Source organism: Bactrocera tryoni, chromosome 1 (genome assembly GCF_016617805.1).
Source record: "Bactrocera tryoni isolate S06 chromosome 1, CSIRO_BtryS06_freeze2, whole genome shotgun sequence".
In the NCBI taxonomy this organism is placed as follows: Eukaryota; Metazoa; Arthropoda; class Insecta; order Diptera; family Tephritidae; genus Bactrocera; species Bactrocera tryoni.
Genome location: NC_052499.1, coordinates 38,005,523 through 38,026,179, shown reverse-complemented (window position 1 = coordinate 38,026,179; position 20,657 = coordinate 38,005,523). Strand labels below are relative to the sequence as shown.

The 20,657-nt window shown below is 36.6% G+C and overlaps 1 protein-coding gene across 2 annotated transcripts in view; it reads right to left on the bottom strand.

The window, feature by feature from the left end:
- The window catches only part of LOC120778371, a 95,741-nt gene that overhangs the window by 55,556 nt on the left and 19,528 nt on the right, over positions 1 to 20,657 (bottom strand). For both annotated transcript variants that reach the window (XM_040110161.1, XM_040110166.1), the window contains exon 2: positions 15,794 to 16,061. In XM_040110161.1, coding sequence (XP_039966095.1) covers positions 15,794 to 15,803 — 10 coding nt within the window. In that variant the 5' untranslated portion in view covers positions 15,804 to 16,061. The remainder of the gene's footprint in view (positions 1 to 15,793; positions 16,062 to 20,657) is intronic.

Genomic DNA, 20,657 nt, shown 5'->3' with positions numbered 1-20,657 from the left:
TTTTGTTTGTTTGTTAATTTATTAAAAAAAAGACAGTGGTTATTAAAAATATTTTGTTTTTTTTTTATTAGTATATAGACATGGGCTGTAAAGCAAAAAATCTCTTTGTTTGCCCTAGAGTACTAACATTAACTTGAACTGTGTAGAATTTTTATAACATTTCATTAAATTCTTCTCCATTTATCTGTTTATCCTCCAACTCATTTAGCTTGCCAAACGATAAAAAATTGAACAAATTACAATATGAACTAGTTTCCCACCCACCGTATTCTCGCTCGCTGGAAAAGGAGGTCAATAAAACGACGAGGACGAGTTGAAAACAAAAACACCAATTGTTATACCATAAAGCCTCTCAGACTCACTATATATACAAGGTCCTTTCCAAAGTAAGCAGGACTTTTTGATTCTAGCGCCCCCTGGTGGCGCAATCCATATGATTGGTGTGTTGGAATCTGCTATCTTTATAAATTATCCAGTGAGAATTTCATGACATTTCAGTGATTGGAAGTGAAGTTATTGCGTTTTAAGTGTCAGTATGTTTGTGCTATCGTTGCGAAAATGAGCTTCGAATAAAAAGGCAACATTAAATTTTGTTTTAAAATTGGTAAAACTTTTACCGAAACGTTTCAATTGATGAAAGGAGCTGATTGCCTATCCCGTAGCAGAGTGCACGAGTGGTTTCAACGGTTTCAAAGTGCTCGTGAGGACACAAATGACGATCAACATGTGGGCCAATCAAAATCCGTGATCACAGGAAATTCCATGAAAACTGTGCGTGAATTCATCAAAAATCAGCCGAAAGCATCATTGAAACTCATGAAAATGGAATTGAACATGTCCAAAACATCGATTTATCGCCTTTTGACGGAACATTTGGTCTTACGAAAGGTGTGTGCACGGTTTGTTCCGCACAAATTGACTAACGGTTCAGTCAGCATCCAACATTCAGAATCAGAATCCAACATTATTTGACCAAAAATCACATTTAAATCATTAACCACTCCCGTATTCCCCTGATATTGCACCGTGCGACTTCTTCCTTTTCGGAGAAATGCATTTGCCAATGAAAGGAAAGCGTTATGCAGACGTAGAGGCGATCAAAAGGCTTGCACCGGCATACTGGTGGCCATACCGGCCAACGGTCTAAAACACTCGTTCGACATGCTTTTGGACTATGCAAAAAGCTGTATTGAATCAGAAGGAGACTATTTTGAATAAAATAAATTGATTTTTCCGGAAAAACCAATTGTTGTTTTTTTAAAGTCCTGTCTACTTTGGAACTAACCTTGTATATATGATAATACCACTTCAGTCAAATATTACAAAAAATACACCGGTTGAATGAATTTCTCCATACCATTAATTTCAGAATAAGAAAAAATCATATTATTACATAAATTATAATATCTTTTTTGAATCATATTATATCGATCATTGGTCATATTGAAAATCTCCGACTTAGCTTACAGCACAGTGCAGTGAAATTGCAAACAAATTCTAAGCATCAGATAAGTTATCAGCCAAGATCGGGAATACGTTGCGTCGCTCAATAAAACCAGCTCTTTTAAGAAGGATTAATGATTTTTACTGCAGTCGGCAAGCACAGTTTACTTATGCGTATATGTCACGTAAAGAAACTCCAGCAAAATGCCAAGGAAAGGAAATCCTTAATACGTTTATGTCAGCCTTCCGCTCAGATGGATCGGAAATCCGAAAAAGGTGTGTTGCATGTTAATTAGTGGTAGTATATGTATAAGGACTTTTTAATTTAATTGCCAAAATAGTACCAACTAACCGCAAGCATGCCTACAAACACGTAATTGGAGTGTGTCGTCTGTTACCTGCGAACACGACATGATCTGCTACTCGATGCGGTACCGCCGTGATCTACAGGCACAAGTGCAGCTTGCGTGATCAACGCAACATCCTGGCTGCGCACGTGTACATACGACATATGTAGATATGTATGTGTTCACCAGAAGGTAAGTGCCTGTGACAAGTGTGTCTCGAATTACAAATGAAGTGAGAATCATATAAATCAAAGTGAAATGCACTCTACCTAAAAATAGTAACTTTGCAATATCTCCAAGGCAATGATCTTTCGCTTTGTTTGTGCTCCTCTACTTCTCGTACTCGGACACGCTGAGGCAAATACCGTTAATCCTCAGGGGTGCAACAATTGACATTTAACATCAACCTGTGGTTTCAGTGACTCGTTCTGATACTCGACCTGGGTAACGATGGGCGAACGGCGCGATAGCAATGCTACGTACAAATACTGTTACAACTTGAAAGCAGAAAGAAAAAAATGTTCCCAAAGAGAAAACATTCAAATAAAAATGCATTTCAGTCTCGAATTCAACAGTTGTGCCATAAATATTTAAATTGTCGTCAGGCGGTTGCTCCCCCCGTCATGAGTACACTTTTTCGGGGAAACATTTGCTTACGCAGTTGGACGACTATGCATCTCCCGCACATTTTTCGTCATCCCCACACACTTGCATATATGTACCTTTGCTTTTTGCTTCTGTGTTTTTTAAGCGCTGCACACATACATACATTGTTTTCGTTATTATTATGAAAATAATTAACGTTTGTTTTGGTGATGTTCGCCAACACATTTTCCGCCTGCCGCTACCGCCTGTCTCGGCTTCAGCGATCCACATTTGCCTTCGAATTGAAATCTGTTTAACAGATGTGACGCGCGACTGTGACGAACTCCAACGGCAGGCAGGGAGTGACGTGAGTTTCATCATTGCCACTGTTGGTATAATATTTCTTTCTTTTTTCACGGGGATATTAGGGAACGCGTGTCTTTGCGAAGAACTATTAAATAACAGCAAAATATAAGATACGTTTAGCATTGACTGTAGAAACTGTTCTATCGGAGGTGCGTTGCAGTAAAACAAACGCATTATATTGAAAATCTAGTGAATATTCAGCAAACAGAGACTTATATTTATAGTTTGCTGATGGCTAACATTAAATAAAATTTTGCGTCCGCTGGCAAATTCATTGCAGCATCTTTCGTTTAATGCCAACCACGACCAAGCGAGAAGGCCAAACTAGTGATACCTCTTCCAATGTGTCATACCGTCAGGCCCTGAAATGATTGTTTCCATTGTTTCCCTGGTTATTTGCTCTTGACATTTCCTGTAGTCTTTTCGATCTATCCGCCCAATTCGGCAGGCCTGTGCCACCACCAGACTTTGACCTGTGAGTATTCCAATCATATTCCCACAGTCCCTTCTATCAAGTACCAGAAGAGCTATCGTATATTTCAGTTCTACCGTTTTACACACAAATTTCGCAGTTTTGCACCCAGGTAGATTGTTTTATCGCGTTTTAAGCGTCTGTGTCATGATCCTGCCCAAGATCATTACACAAACAACGTGAATTAATTTACCAGTATTGATCTCGTTTTCGGGTGACAGCCATACACCACTGTTGGCAATCTCATACCTATCTTATTGCCTTAGATGCCTTTGTAACCTGACACTCAGTAGAAGTAAAGTCGCTTGTTCTGGCCACACTCTACAGTGTCGCCCTGCTTTCCAGGACACTGGCCTGGAAACACGATGCGAGATTATAGCCATGCTGTCTACGTAGATACTCTTGTATTATCTCTGGATTTGCTTCCTGATTAGACCAAAACATAGAAAAAGAACATTTTGGCCGCAGTGTTACGAAAGAAAAGATATACATATGTATAATAAAAGAACTTTTATAATGCAAGCAAACCCTGAGTTTCAATAGGATATTGGATGAAGAATTTTCCAATTACTTTGGATTGAAATCTGTTGAATTACTTGCTGTGGGGATTAACAAAGTATACTCTAGGACAAATTTACGAAGACTTGATGACAGACGTGAAAAGATTATAGCCAAAAAGCGCAGAGGGGCTCATAAGCTGATTTCTTACATAAATGAATCGGTGGAAAGGAACTATAGGACATACATATGTATGTGATTTGTTTGTGCGCTCTGTTTTAGATTACATAAGTTTTGACACAGGTAAACAATAGATACTCAATACTTAATACACCCATATTCCATACATGGAGGCTATAAGAGGTATAAACCGATTTTTACCAATTTTATATTTGAGTTATCCGTGCAAAGTTTTGTTTTGATGTTTTTATTGATGGTTGGTTTATTTATTGAGAGAAAGAAAGATTTTGCTTTCGAAAAAATGTTTTATTGGAACTAGACTCGTTGTGGTCTGGTCTTATGTTATTTCAAAACAATTTATAAACTGTATCGATTGAAGGAGAATTATATATCAACATGCATATTTAATTCTACGTTTCCATTTGCCATAAATTAAGGCAAAGTACTTTTCAATATTTCATATTTGAAACCGTTAGAACACGGTTCATAGTCGATCTTGTTTATTTTCACAGCCAGAGAACTTTTACTTCTGTCGAACAAAATTTTTGATCATGGTCAGACAATGCAATTAAACCTTGGTTCTTCATAGACGTAGTGCGTGCCTCTCGTGCTCGTTCGGTTGCACCAAATACCACAATCTTTATACATATGTATGTATGTATGCGTGAATTTATTTTAAGTATTGAAAAATTCAGTGAAATAACCGAACGTAAACAAGGTCACAGCAATTGCTTGTTAACAAGAATCGTGAAAATGTTTTTATCGAAAATCGCATCAAATAATAAGTAGAATAACAAATATGATGGCGAGGTATGTAAGTACATATGTACATATGTACATAAGTGTATATGGACTGGATTTCTTTGGGTTTCACATGAGTACATTCCTCTCATGGCTGCAAAATGGAAATTGTTATTGCAAATACGCACGAATTAATTGTTTATAGTCGTAAAAATAGTGTCGGCTATCAACTTTTGAATGTGCTCTTCTTACAACAATAACGGCATCTTTATGAAGTACAACAAAAGTATTGTAAACTTTTCCAATAAACAACACATACAACAAGAGCGCAGAGCGTTTGCTGAGCGCTATAAACTCCTACAAGCGCAGAGGTCCATTAAAAGTTGCTGGAGAATAATAAACTGCCAGATCGGAAGCGCGGCAGAATGAAGTTGTTGCATACTTACAAAGTAGCTGCAAAGAGAACTTCTTTATGCCCGGTTACCGCGCGCTGCTGTACATGAGTTACACTTTTAATAAGGCTACAAAAAAATGGAAATTCTTGAGAAAAAACAACAAAATTAAGAAACGAAAAGAATTCGAAGGCAACTAATCGCTTTCGATGGGCGGCGGCAAGCGGTGCTTGGTGGCTTGTAGCAGCGCGGCATGTTGCGTACGCCAACGCGAAACACTTCCTCATGGATGCGGCATAAACAAATTGGAAGTCATTGCGTGCTCTGCTGCTGTTTTCACTCTTGTTCAAATGTCCGTATATTTAGAGCGATGTGTGGTGTATGTACATACATATGTATAACTTGGTTGTTCTTTTTGAACTTCCACTTTTTTGCTTCATTTTAGCTATACACTTACATACTGGTATATTAAGAAAATTTCCTCCCCTCCACGCACGCTTTTAGAAACTGCGCAAAGCCGTAAGACTAGACGCCAACGCTCCACAAGGTAGCAGAGCAATCCTCGCAGGGGCACGCGTCGTTAAATTTCATTTACGAAATTTGATCAAAAATACATTTTCTAAGAGCAGCGCCACGAAAGCGTTAAATGGAAACTCAAACAAGAAGATGAAGTGAGGGGAGTTTTGTTGATTTTGTAATGCAATTGCATTTTTTGTTGTGGTGAAATGTCAACTGGGGCTATCTCGTCAGCAACTTCGTGAAAATGATTAAACCTACAGATGTATGTATTTACACACTTATGTACATATGTTTGTATTTCCAGGCAGTTTTGTAGTGAAATGCTAGTTTATGCTGACAACAAATGAATATGAGGTGTGTAATTAGAATTTTTAGGCTCCTCTTTGGTTGTAATTGAATTATGATGGAATATGCCGATTATAAATGCTACGAGAATATGCTTCTAAAAGAAATCGGATACAAATGTGAAGAGAATATGAAACAAATTTTAACGGGAAGGAAAGGAAAACTTTATATATGGTATTTATGTGCTATTCCAAAGTAGAAATTAAAGACAAATCGGATCCGCTCATTAATTAATGAAGAATTTAAGAAATATAATTTATACTTCGAAGTATTCACCCTGAAGTCCATATGGGAATGGAGGTATATATATTTATAAATTTATTCTATATAAAGATAAATATTTGTATAGCTGTTGTGGGTGTAACAAAGAACGTCATGATCCTTCCAAATATATGGATATTTAACTTCCACGACTTTAGTAAAACATAAGATATCTTGAAAAAACTTAATGTACATGTCATGTATCTACCACGGGTCCACTGGACAAAGTATTACTTCATGGGAGAGAATTTAAGTTTCCTATATTTTACGGACTGGCCGACACCTAATCTGTTGTAAATGTCTCAATCTTGCCATAATTAGATCTGCCGCTTCGCTGACAGCTTTCCATTTTACAGAGGACTTGGACGTAAGTGGAGTCAAATTTTCCACCGTGAGACTACCACCAAGAGTGGTTTTCAGCTTATTATCGGTATTCTAGATGGGTGATCGATCAATCGCCACGCCCACAAAATTCCGTTACTCTATAACTAACATTTAACTAAAGCTAAAATAAATACCCCAGAAGCATTAAAAGTAGACATGGCACAGAAAGGATGCATAGGAATTAGTGTAAAAATATACAATTGGGGTGATGCCAATACTTTTAGGCGAAATTTCATACTACAAGAAATACCAGACAAATATTAATGGTAAGTAAGACTAAAACTACGTCTACTACTCAAATGGCACAATTATAATTTCATATTTCTTTTTCTGATGAAATGGGAACTTGTGCGCTCGAAGCTAGCTAGATTTCGTGCGTCCTCTTTAAACGCGTTTTCATAGAAACTGTGTTTTTGAAGTCGGTTGGTTCGGTTGGTTTCACGGGAATTAATCAACCGATCTGTATGAAGTTTTACACAGGTTTTTGAGATACAATTCGTAAAGACTTGGATGAAGGATTTTTATTATGATTTATGATTAAAAAATCACTATTTGAAAAAAAAAAATGTTGCGAAATTTTAATTTTTTTTTAAAAATGTCTTCCATCCAATGTCAAAATAAAATGTTTCAGTTCGCCCAAGTTCTAAGTTAAGGTTTTTTTCACTTTAGATGGCCGTGTAAAGAGTTGTCCAAAGCAATCGCAGTGGCAGAGTTTGAAATATTTTTTCCAAAAATTTCACAATTTCATTGTTAATACACTATATGTTTATAACATTAAAAAATTCTTATAAAATATTTAATGTTACCTCTTAAGGAAAGCTATAGCCTAAAAACACATGCTTTAAATATTTGTATATTTCTCTCAAAAAACTTTTTATACATATTCTTCTCATTCGCTGCTGGGTTTGGGTTTAAAGCCTCTTCAGCAAATAGTTCATTGCATGACATTATACTGTATATGTACATAATACATATGTATATATGTATCATAGCACATATGCATGTGTTCAATTGAATATTCTTGTCATTTAGCACAAAGTTGTTGTGGCGCGTCGGTGGCTGTCATCTCTCACATTCCTCAGAGATCGTGCAGATATTTGCGCATTTCCACTCAAGTCTGCACACGGTCGGGAGACTCGCTACAACTAGAGTGATACACCGGTACGTAACGGTACCATTTATAAGCCATTTTGCATTCATCAGTGACTGAGAAGAGCTATTGGAGTTGTACGGAAAACTGTGAATTGCGATTTGTATTTTTTCTTAAAATAAGCACAATGCGATAATTTGCCATCAATGAAATTTATAAGTATAAAATATTGTGGTTTACGGATTATATTTGATAAAATATTAAAAAATCATCAACTTTGCTATTTTTCAATAGTTGTTTCTTCTTTTCTAAAAATTAATTATAATGTTCATTTTACCATTAAAAAATTGAACTTTTCCACACTTCCTTTGACAGTCACTGAGGACTGCCATTAACAAGTTGTGAATGGGACTTTAATTAATTGCGTAACAATTAGCGTGTGCCAGTGTGCGTCTGACGGTGTGAGTGCGTGCCTCTATGCTCATACGTGCGTCCACATAAATACTCGCACGCGCTGCCGGCCAGTTTGAGTTTTTAATAGTCAATGACTATTTAGCTGCAATTAAGGCATTATTGTTGGCGACATAGGAAATTGTTATTGTAAACAAATTTCGCAATTTCCACCTATTGTTGATCCTTTCCGATGGTAATTAAAATCAATGAATGGAGGAAGTGAGCACACGCATGATAATTATGACCGAACATATGTATGTATGTATGTGATGGGTTCCTGTCTAATTCAATTCCTCTTTAAGTGTAACGGCCTTTTGCCTTTTATAAACTGCAATAATATTACTTACTTATATCCAACTACTGCTGATCTAAACAGCTTTAGAAAGGTAGCAAAGGATATTCTGCAAAATATTTTAGACATTTTGCTTTACTTCACTTTCACTTGCACTTTTTTCAGGTAAGCTCCCACGCCCTTTAAGGAACTAATGTCAAAATTGAGAAAATATAGAACTAACGAAATGTTTAATAGCAAATTCTTTAGACAACACAGAACCATTTTTAATATTATTTGCATCTCATAAAGCTGAGACTCATAATATTGTTAGATGGACCTTTGTAAACGAAAGAAAATACTTTTGTAGTCAGCGATATGAAACGAAAAATATTTTTTTATGTTTGAACCTCAAATTAATGGATGATTACAATTTTGGTATAAAATGAAAGTTATCCAGACATTAGTTATATGGGGCTGGGTCAAGTGTTTGCCCAATTTTATCCAGTTTAGGCAGAAATATACACTGTTATGAGTAAAACCCGTTCTCTTATTTTGATTAAGATAACTTACAATTAATAATTTCGGCTAATAATATGCGGCAACCTTATGTCAGAACTTCGAAAATCTTTATATTACGTTAGAAAAGATCTCCCTTCCGCCTTTTTGTCTTTTGAGTTTCGCGGCTATGTATCGGGTGATTTTTTAAGAGCTTGATAACTTTTTTTAAAAAAAAAACGCATAAAATTTGCAAAATCTCATCGGTTCTTTATTTGAAACGTTAGATTGGTTCATGACATTTACTTTTTGAAGATAATTTCATTTAAATGTTGACCGCGGCTGCGTCTTGGTCTTGGTGGTCCATTCGGAAAGTCCAATTTTGGGCAACTTTTTCGAGCATTTCGGCCGGAATAGCCCGAATTTCTTCGGAAATGTTGTCTTCCAAAGCTGGAATAGTTGCTGGCTTATTTCTGTAGACTTTAGACTTGACGTAGCCCCACAAAAAATAGTCTAAAGGCGTTAAATCGCATGATCTTGGTGGCCAACTTACGGGTCCATTTCTGAGATGAATTGTTCTCCGAAGTTTTCCCTCAAAATGGCCATAGAATCGGGCGAGCTGTGTGGCATGTAGCGCCATCTTGTTGAAACCACATGTCAACCAAGATGCTAACAAACTTTTTGTTGCTAAAAATGGAAGAACTGAACTTGGTATTCCGGCCGAAATGCTCGAAAAAGTTGCCCAAAATTGGATTTTCCGAATGGACCACCTAAGACGCAGCCGCGGTCAACATTTAAATGAAATTATCTTCAAAAAGTAAATGTCATGAACCAATCTAACGTTTCAAATAAAGAACCGATGAGATTTTGCAAATTTTATGCGTTTTTTTTTTAAAAAAAGTTATCAAGCTCTTAAAAAATCACCCGATATAAAGCACTACAGAGCTAGTATCTGGCAATACTATACATCTTTGACGTCTTGACATATCCTACAAAACGACACTATGCATAATTAGTTTGGATATTGCGTTCAACAGTTATTGACGTGTAAACATGGAGTTCACTAACGCCGAAATTCGCGCTATTTTAAAGTTTTCCTTCGTTAAAGGCAAATCCGCTTGAGGGGGTTATTATGAAGTTGCCGTCCAGATGGAAACAGATTATCGAACGAAACGGCGCTTAGTTGAACTAAGTCCGATCACTGTAACACTTTTTATAAAACATTGAATAAAGAGCAAAAACCCGGAAGGGAGATATTTGACAACCTAATAAATTGGTGATGATATTCTACAATTATCGATTTAAATTTCCATCTATAGACTCCAAATTCTAAAAAAAAGCAAAATGAGGAAAGATTTCTTGAATGCGTTGCCATGATGATCCTCTGCATTTTTCGGCAATCGCCCGCTTCAACTTGATGAATTATTGTCCGTAGCGTTTCTCATTGATGATTACACCCATGTTTAGAATCTCATAATGCACCACGTATTCTGATCCCACCAAATACAGAGTATCACCTTGGATTCCAGAATATTCGACTTTGTTTTTGATTTGGTTGGTTGCCAGGCTTCACGTATGATTTTTGTGTTTAGACATGTATAATGGTCCATGAACGTCTCTTGGTTTCAATCCATATGATATCCAACTTGATTACTTTTGAAAGTATCTCGTATTTTAACTCGTGTCTTCTTCCTAATTATTTATATATATAGTATGTATAACCCTATATCTATCACGATTAGTTTTAGGTGATACAAACAACCATCAGGTGATCTAAACTATTGTAATCTGTGACAATATATTGCGAGGGTATAAAAATCACGTTATTTTAAATAAATTTTTAATATTATCTCAAAATGTAATAATATAACAATTTAAAAAAAGTCAGTGGCAAATGTTGTTTGTACTAATCTAAAAATCTCATTAATCTTTCACAAACACTGACTAGGAAATCAGACAATCAACAGAAGTTGAAAAAGTTGAAAAGTTCACAGGCCCGTGACATGTTTTGCCCACCCACCACAACCGCAACCGCAACCGCAACATTATGTGCACAACTACCGAAAACTGTAGAGGTCATGGGACAAGTGCAACAGAATCTGACACCAAATAAAATGAGTACGAAATGCACAAACACACACACTCGCATGCTAAGTGAAAGGTCAGCATAACTACAAACTGCATATGTGTATGTATGTAGACTTCTCCACTGTCCATCAAATGCCAAGGCTCGGCTGAGACTAGGTCAAGGGGCAGTTGAGTGCGCATAATAACAAAAACATTAGCAATTTCCCAGAACGATAAACAATTTATCTTCTCTAATAGAGATGAATCCTGGTAAAATTGAACCTTTCCTACCTAAAATGAAAGTATAATCTAGGGCTAGTGGAAAGGGTGGTGCTGCTTCTGGTAAGTGAATACTAAAGTGTCTTAGATATAAATATATACAGACATATATGTATGCGTGTATACCGATTAGTGAAGAACAGCCCAGTTAAAGATAGGGTGTGACTTTGGGCGTGGCAAAGCAGTCACATTACATGAAAGGAAAGCAGAGCGCAAAAGATAAATAACTCGATATGAGCTGCTCTCTGGAACTCGCAGGATTTCTTCGAAATCAAAAACTGCAAACGCTGTCTGTGAGCTAATAGCGGAGTGGTTTTCCATCGATCGCGATTGCCGACGTCGCGACGCGTCGCTGGTACATGAAGCGCAACGCAGGGTTGTCAAAATTCATATACGCTTGAATGAGCTTCCCATCTAGACTTGTGATTGAAAAAATGTGGGAAAACGGCCTTCATTACACACTCATTACGCTTAATAGATCATAAGCGTGTGAAGCACAGCTGGCGCTCTTTAAGCATATAATTTGTTACTCAAGTGATATTCTTAGACTTTTATATTCAGTCGAGTATACTATATACATATATATATATACATGTCGATACAAAGTACAGCTCGTAAGTAATGTAATAATTCTATTTAACAAATTCATCATTTGCAGCACTTAATATTTCACGTATCTATACATCTACTTATGTATGTATAGTGTGGCTGCGTAAGACTCAATGACTTTTGTCGCTCTTTATTTTACGTGAGTAATTTATTTTACTGTTGCTCGACTTTCCCATATCACAGCACGGAGTGTCACTCTATGCTGACACTGAGGTCATTTATTAATTTGTTTCGCGTTTTATTTTCATGTATCACTTACTACTCTGCCTCACCCCAAGCGGCGGACTGCTTGCTAAAGGGATCTGCTAAGATTTATTTATGGATAAAAAATAATGTCAATATTTGAAGCAATGATTACCAAACAGAAGTGTATTTCTGTTCTCATAGTTAGAGATTAAGACAAAGCTTTCATAGAAGCCGAATATTGAAGAGATAGTAATGTAGCCATCGGTTGCCTTATATTGCTGTAGAGGAGCTATAGGGAAGAAAACCGTTAGACAAACTAATAATGTTTTATTGTCTAAAGGGTGACACTCACCGGAATCTCCGGTGCATTGCGGACTACACCAGCAAAAAGCGCTTAATGTCATTTTCACATACATCCCGTGCAAAGGTGAGGCTAAGGGAACCTGTGCATATGAAATGATCCAAACAGAAACTTAGTCAAATTTTCTCATTCTTCAACTGTATAGCTTAGTACGCAGCTCTCAAGAAACGTAAAAACTTCATATAAAAAAACGCTTAAGAAACGGTCAAGAAACTTTCCAGCGATAAATATACTTGTGCTAGTACGCAGCTCTCAAGAAATCTAGTACTAATTTTTGATACTTTTTTTCAGTAAAATGTGAATATGGCAAACCTGGTTTTGCGAAGAAACATCAAATCAACAATTGTTTCTTGAAGGAAATTCGAAGTAATCGTCAAATTCATCCTAAATTAGTTGAAATCATTATTATGAAGTATATTCCATTATGAAATGTTGTATAAAACCTACCAGTCATCAACATTTCTTAAATCTCAATGAAAATATTTATGTTGCCATACACATACACACATACATATTACGCACAAAGTTTGTTTTCTTTGTTTATTCTCTCTTGCTCTTCTAATGTAGATCGTTCACAATGCGTAACCAGCTGTCAAAATTACTTGAGAAATAATGTATTTTTTTTTCTTGAGCAATTACTTGAGAGCTGCGTACCAACCTTATCCATGAAACTTGAGGATGAGGGATATGGGGACGGGAGAAGTCAGTGGGTCAAAGCTTAGCTTTATGCTACTTGACAGTTATAGTGTTTTTCTCGCGGTGGCTGCTATTAAGGTAACAGTAAACGTACTGCTTCGAAGTACAGCTTTGTTCAGGGATTTGAGCATTCTTTCTGACAGCAAGGCGGCAATATCAGCGCTGAGCTCTCTAAATATACTATAAGTTCAATGTTAGTAAAGGAATGTTTTTCCTCACTAAAAAACATGTATCTATTTCATTAACGAAACTGAGTTTGGTTGCATGGTCAAATAGGAGTCGCTGTGAACCGTAAAGACAAAATCAAAATCAAAAGAGAGAACCCTTTCCTCGCTGGAATGGGTCCATGTTGGATCGCTCTTGGTATTTTTTATTCTAGCACTGGATCAGTGGACCTCGCAAATGCTTAGCAGGCGTTGGTCGACGAAGAGCTTCTATCTTATCAATTCATTTTATTCAAAATAGTCTTCTTCTGCTTCAATACACCTTTTTGCACGATCCAAAAGCTTGTCGAACGAGTGTTTTAGCGCGTTGGCCGGTATGGCCGCCAGTATGTCGATGCAAACCTTTGGAATGGCCTCTACGTCTGCATAACGCTTTCCTTTCATGGGCAAAGGCATTTTTCCGAAAAGGAAGAAGTCGCACGGTGTCATATCTGGTGAATACTGGGAGTGCTTAATGGTTAAAATGTGATTTTGGTCAAATAATAGGTCACAAGCGTCGATCGATGAGACGGCGCATTTTCGTGCAACAAACGCCAACTTTCATCTTCGCGTTATTCGCGCCGAACACGTCGAATACGGCGAACCAAACGCTTCAAAATGCGGTAAATCGATGTTTTGCAGATGTTCAATTCCATTTCCATGAATTTCAATGATGATTTCGACTGATTTTTGATGAATTCACGCGCAGTTTCGATGGAATTTCCGGTAATTACGGATTTTGATTGGTCCACTTGTTGATTTTAAAACAAAATTTAATGTTGGCTCTTTGTTCGAAGCTCATTTGAATTTCATTTGAAAGTCCTGTTTACTTTGGAACGCACCTTGTATAAAGTGCTATAACTAAATACTAAATTAAGATATAAAACTGTAGTTTAGTACACCTGTGAACTTAAACTACTAAAGCTACAAAAACCAAATTTGCTCAACACAAATATTATAAGAACTACTACCGATAGTGTGAAAACAGATGAAATCGGTGATAACCCTGTACCTTATGACTAAAAATTGCTCAAATCAAACCAAAACTGTTCAAGCTCGTAAGTATCGAATATGTGGACTCCAGTACCTACATATGTATATACAGATAATCCTTTTCTGACTTCCCTGAGCACCCATATACCTATTTTAAAGATTTTCGAATTTTCTGGTGACCTTATACTGCATACATCGCCCGATATTTATGTTATGAAATTTACAAGAAGTGTTTTACTCACAACAGTGTATTGGTGCCTAAAATAAATGAAATTGAGCGAAAGCTTGACCTAGCCCCCATAACACTAATATCAAGTTCTTGGAACATCCGACTGACTTTACTCCATATGATTGGTGAAACCCAGGAAACATTTTGTGGTATGGTAATAGAATGTTGTATTGGCAAGAATAGATAAAATCGTGTCGATACTACCCCAACTCCCATATACTACGTATAATGATGTAATATTTCTGAAAGCCAATAAATGTCCCTAAAATAAGTCTGTGTATATTACGGATGTAGGATATATATATCATTGTTTGGAAAATGTGATTTTGTATGTCTGTTTGTCATTTGATTTGGGACATCGAGTATATGCTCATTGTCCTAAATGAAGGAATATTTATTTCTAAATGAATTTTTATTTCTAATTGTTCCACATCAACCTAATTTAACTTAAATCAGTAGTAAAGACAAATTAATTTCTTTTTTCGATTTTGGAACTGATGTCTTATTATATCTGGTTATCTTGAACGAACACACCGAAACTTTGGAAGAAGTCAATCAGATTCTAATCAGATAAATGGAGGACTTCTCTGACTGAACAAACTTTTAAGTAAGCACTCTCTTGGAAATACAACATAATATGCCTATATAACAAAAGCAGAATACTTAATATCCATTTTTTTAGTAACCATACCTTCTAACGATAGCAAAAAAGACCCACTTGGTTGAAATATTCTTTCCTTGTTACTACGGCTTTATCGATATTCTCTAGGCTAAACAGACACATATGTAAACTTATATATTTGCCTTAACTAAACCCAAATCCTTTTGGGGAACTTTAAAAAAGCAAATATTTTTATAAGAAGCCACTTTAGTAGAAATGAGGAATAGAGACGGTGCAAATAAGCTTCACTGTGCACGTGACTTTGTTGCTTTAATGGCAGTTGTTTTGACAACAATTAACGGTTTCCCGTTTTTAGAAACACTTAAAGTTTTATTTCTTAAACCTAAAAATGGTTTCATTATGAAAATTTTACTATTTGTCAAAGAAATGTTATGGTATTACATTGTCAAATCAAAGGCTAATCGCTGATCGAAACATATGTTCCACACAGCAATAAAAAGGTCGTAAAACTAATTCGTCACTAATTTCTACACAATCACACAGAAACATTGAACCAAACCAATAACTGTGCTTTGGCAATTTGCTAAGTTTATTAGGGCGAAAACATATGCCCCATGTTCACCTTAAAGGCGAGCAACGAATATGGTGGCAGCCACATATACATATGTATATCACATTTGCTTATCGCTGCGTATGAACTTACCCACAGACATTTTGTCAGACTTCCGCAAATAAGGGCAGCACGAACTCTTCGCCGTTTGTCGCGTACAAAATTTTGGCAGAGCACTTGTTGTTCCACCCACTAGTTGCGTTTGTGTGTGTGTTCGCCAGCTCCACTATGCGTTCCGTTCGCCGCCAATATGAATATAGCCAAAAACGAATTTCCGCCGGATGTGCCGTTAAACGGTGTAAAGGTAGTTGCGTGTAGCGCGTTTATAATTACAAATTAATAAAAACAATAAGAAAGAGAGCTGCAAGTACAAGAAAACCAAAGAAAAAAGCAAAACGAAAATTAATTTGAATATTCAATAATTTTATGAAAGTTTATCAAATACTAATACTCGTATACACACGCTAATTCATTATACCAAACTAAAGCACCGAGGAAGCAGTACAAAATCAAAAATAATAAAAGAGAACTCGCAATAGAATATGAAACCCCAAACCGCTTAAGGAAGTGCCATGATGAAAAACTAAAATTATTAAAACTAATCTAAAATGTACAACGACAACTGGGAACCTACAAGCGCATAAATATACACATGAAATATATGTAAGTGCATGAACGAGCACACATACTATGTTACTGGCAGTTCTTGAATTCACTTGACACGTTACACCTGTTGCCGTGGCCGCCAAGTCTTCCTGCCAATAGTCCCAGCGCACAAGTACGCATGTGTCTCGGAGGTTAGTGGCACCGCACAACGCGCATATTAAATGAGCTTTTCCCCTAACCCTACCAATAGAACCGTTTATTAACGGAAGCAGACACTTTTTCATCATAAGCGTTAGACTTGTCCAAGCACTACCAGAGTTGGTGGTTAAAGTAAAATGGAAGCGCTTAATACAACACTGACTACCATAAAGCTGATCGCCAACGATAGGGAAAACCCACACCAGAAAAGGAGTGAGACACATACTTCTCATTCGGGAATATACTTAAGGAAAAGAGCACATTGTATATACTTATATGAAGTATCATATGTATGTATGTGAGTCTGTTGGGTTCTAAGTACCGGTCACCAGGTGGGTGTCTGCGCCGTGTTGTGTTGCATTTGACTTATAATGATATGGCAGCAAGTGGATTTTGCGAACTCCATGTCGATCAGGCGTTTCTACTTTACAAACCTGCTTGCAAAACAAGTATTGTTATACTTGTACATAGAGTAGTTCAAATTCTCATAATCAATTAATTTCTGATTTGCGTTCCTCATCTTGGGATCATGTAAATGAGGCGACATTTCGAATTTGAAGCTATTCGTGGTATTTGCGTCATTATGTATTTTACTCTTCAATTATAAACGAAATAAATATCGGTGAAGCCTTTAGAGAAAAGTATTTTTTCGGAAAAATCAATGCTGATTTCTTATGGCATAAATGCTACATGAAAACTTTAGCTAGAACGAATAGCATTTAAATCATGTCATGGAGTACGATTCCAGATGCAATAAATAAATTTCAGCCTGATATAAGATAGTTGCGGACCATGCGTATAAAGGGTGATTTAAGTAGTGCTCCTTGCCATCAATTGGCTTTTTTGACAGATCTTGCCTGGCCTGAGTAGTGTCAAGCTGTGATGATTTTTTTTGATCAGTATTGTTTGGCATTTCATCATGGAAAGACTTACGCCTGAACACCGTTTACAAATCGTTCAACTTTTTCTGTAAAATCCACGTTCTGTAAACAATGTGTTTCGCGCGCTTCGCTCAACTTATGGTCAACATAATTGACCTACTGAGCGACCTATTCGTAAAACTATCACCCATCTTGAGACCCAGCATTCATTATTGGATAATATTGTACCGAATAGGCCACGTCCAGCACGCAGTGAAGAAAGTGTGGCAGCCGTAGCTGAAAGTGTACACGAAGACTGTGAAGAGTCGATTCGGTGCCGTTCGCAGCTACTCGGACTGACGTATGTATTTTATGTCGAGATCTTAAATCGAAAGCGTATAAAACAGAGCTTGTGCAAGAACTGAAACCGCCCGATATTCGCAATCATTATCGTTCTATCAGCTCTTGAAAAGTTCCAACACGTTTTCGAGCAAAATTTGTTTCAATGTTGAAGCGTTCTGGCTCCATGGGTATGTAAACAAACAAAATTGCCGCATTTGATCGGTTAACATTTCTTCAAAAATGATGGCGACCGTTATCGCGCCATAATAACCGATTATTTGATGCCTGAAATTGAAGCTCGTGATCCTAGCGACATTTGGTTTTAACAAGACAACGCCACTTCCTACATACTCGTATCGCATAAATCAATGGGTTTATGGAGAGAAAACTTCGGTGAGCAGATTATTTCACGTTTTGGGCCGGTCGCTTGATTACCAATATAATGTGATATCATGATATTATAGTTATTTTGATCATCGTTTGACAAAGACAAGATAAGCTTTAGAATCGAAGTGCGACGAATTAGAGTGAATGTTAGTATTGAAATTAGCCAAATTACCTAAATCATAATTAGTACACCAGTTTATATTTTGTAATGAGAAAATTGCACAGTTCTTGGGGAAAATAGCTTATTTTAAAAATTTGAAATGCAAACACTTAAGGTTAGCCTAGATTCTGCATTAGATACAAATCTTATATGTTTGTAATATTACTGCCGAAGCATGCAACATAAATTGTTTAAATCGACAGGATTTATTAATATGGATTTTGATAATATGTAAACGTCGATCAATTAAAATCGGACCGAAATTTCTACAAATCACAATGAACTCTAAAAAGTGGCAGAGTTGAAGTTTCACAGTTGTATATATAAACTCTCTACCATTCTTTCACATACAATTCCCTCCCGGAATCATGCCTGCTAGTCAGTTGTCACGTATCGTGCCAATGGTCTGTAGAGTCATTTAAACAAAATTAGCCTACCTTATAGGTAAACGATATAAAAAGAGAAAAATTCTGAAATGGTTCATAAATAAGTGATTAATATGCTGGCGACGTGCCCCTTGCGAACCGCAAAATATTTTCTCAGCTCTTACATACAAGTATATGTTGTTGTTTTCGATTAAAATTGCATCTCAGCTCGATAATTATTTATTGCATTATTTTTCATATGAAATCTCCGTAATTATTCGCACTACACATTGAGGAGGCATGCTGCTATATTGATTTTTCACATATCAATTTTTTATTTGGGTGTAAAAAACCTGAATTAAAAAAATTAATAAATTAAAAATGATTTACTCGCCACTCATGCGGCATGACAGTGTGGTTCGAACACGTATGAGAAATTTCAAGTTCACATTATCGTCGGTGTAGCCTTGCTGGCTCATTGCCTCTTAATTGCGCTTTGATTTGTGACTCTTTGTTGTGATTGGTACTATTTTGTGAAATGCTAATACTCCCATTACTTGCAATGAGATGTGGCATTTCGTTGAGATTTTGCTCGATTATTACGACATTTTTTCTTACTTTTACTCCTTTAGTAAATCAATTGTTTCTGCTGCTAAAAGAAAGGCCATCGCCTATGCAAGCACTCGCGGTCGGTGCAGCGTAATTTTTGAATTCTCGTTCTATTAGTCATGTAAAACTAAGCCACATAAAATTTCCAAACTTCCCGTAAAGATATTGGCTGAGGTTATACATAATTTATTTTACTCTAGTACACCTCTGTACAAAATAAGTGCTATGTATGTTAGATTCTTCTTCCTTGTAGAACTTGAAGAGTGTTGAAATACGGCATAAGTGCTGAAGAAGTGATATGAAATATAGGACATGGTTCAAGGAATATTTATCCAACAAATACAAGATGCGTTCCAAAGTAAACAGGACTTTTTGAATCTAGCGACCCCTGTTGGCGCCATCTACATATATGTCGACTGGTGCGTTAGAATCTGCTATCTTTATCGATTGTCCAGTGAGCCATGCCATTTCATGGATTGGAAGTGAAGTTATTGCGTTTTAAGTGTCAGTATGTTTGTGTTATCGGTGCGAAAATGAGCTTCGAACAAAGAGCCAACATTAAATTGGTAATTAAAATTGGTAAAGCTTTTACCGAAACGTTTCAAGTTTATGGCGATTGCCGTGATCACCGGAAATTTCATTGAAACTATACGTGAATTTATCAAAAATTAGCCGAACTCATCATTGGAATTCATGGAAATAGAATTGAACATCTCCAAAACATCGATTTATCGCATTTTGACCGAACATTTGGGTTTACGAAAGGTGTGTGCACGGTTTCTTCCGCACAAATTGACTGGCGACCAAAAATTGCTCAGAATCCAACATTCGATTCGACGCTTCTGACCGATTATTTGACCAAAAAACACATTTTACCCATTAACCACTCCCGTATTCACCTGATATGGCACCGTGCGACTTCTTCCTTTTTTTCCCATGAAAGGAAAACGTTATGCAGACGTAAGGGTCATTCAAAAGGCTTGCACCGGCATACGGACGGTCATACCGGCCAACGAGCTAAAACACTCGTTCGACATGCTTTTTGACCGTACAAAAAGCTGTAGTGAAGCAGAAGGAGACTATTTTGAATAAAATGAATTGATTTTGCCGAAAAAACCATTTTTTCTGTTTTTTTTTTAAGTCTTGTTTGCTTTGGAAAGCACCTTGTACGATATGATTGATATGGGTATACACTCTGTTGCAAATTTATCCGAACGAATTTTGGCTGTTAGGTCTAAGAGGTTAGTATTTAAAAAAAAAAGTTTTTGATAGTATGTGAATCTTGTATAGTTGCTATAGGTGGGGTGAAGGGTATTCTAGTTATGATTTAGCCGACGTTAAAGTTTTTTCCTGATTTTATTGTCTTAGGCTTGGTATTAGAATTACAGTTATTACACTGTCAAGTGTTATCTTAAGCAATGGCCGATAGA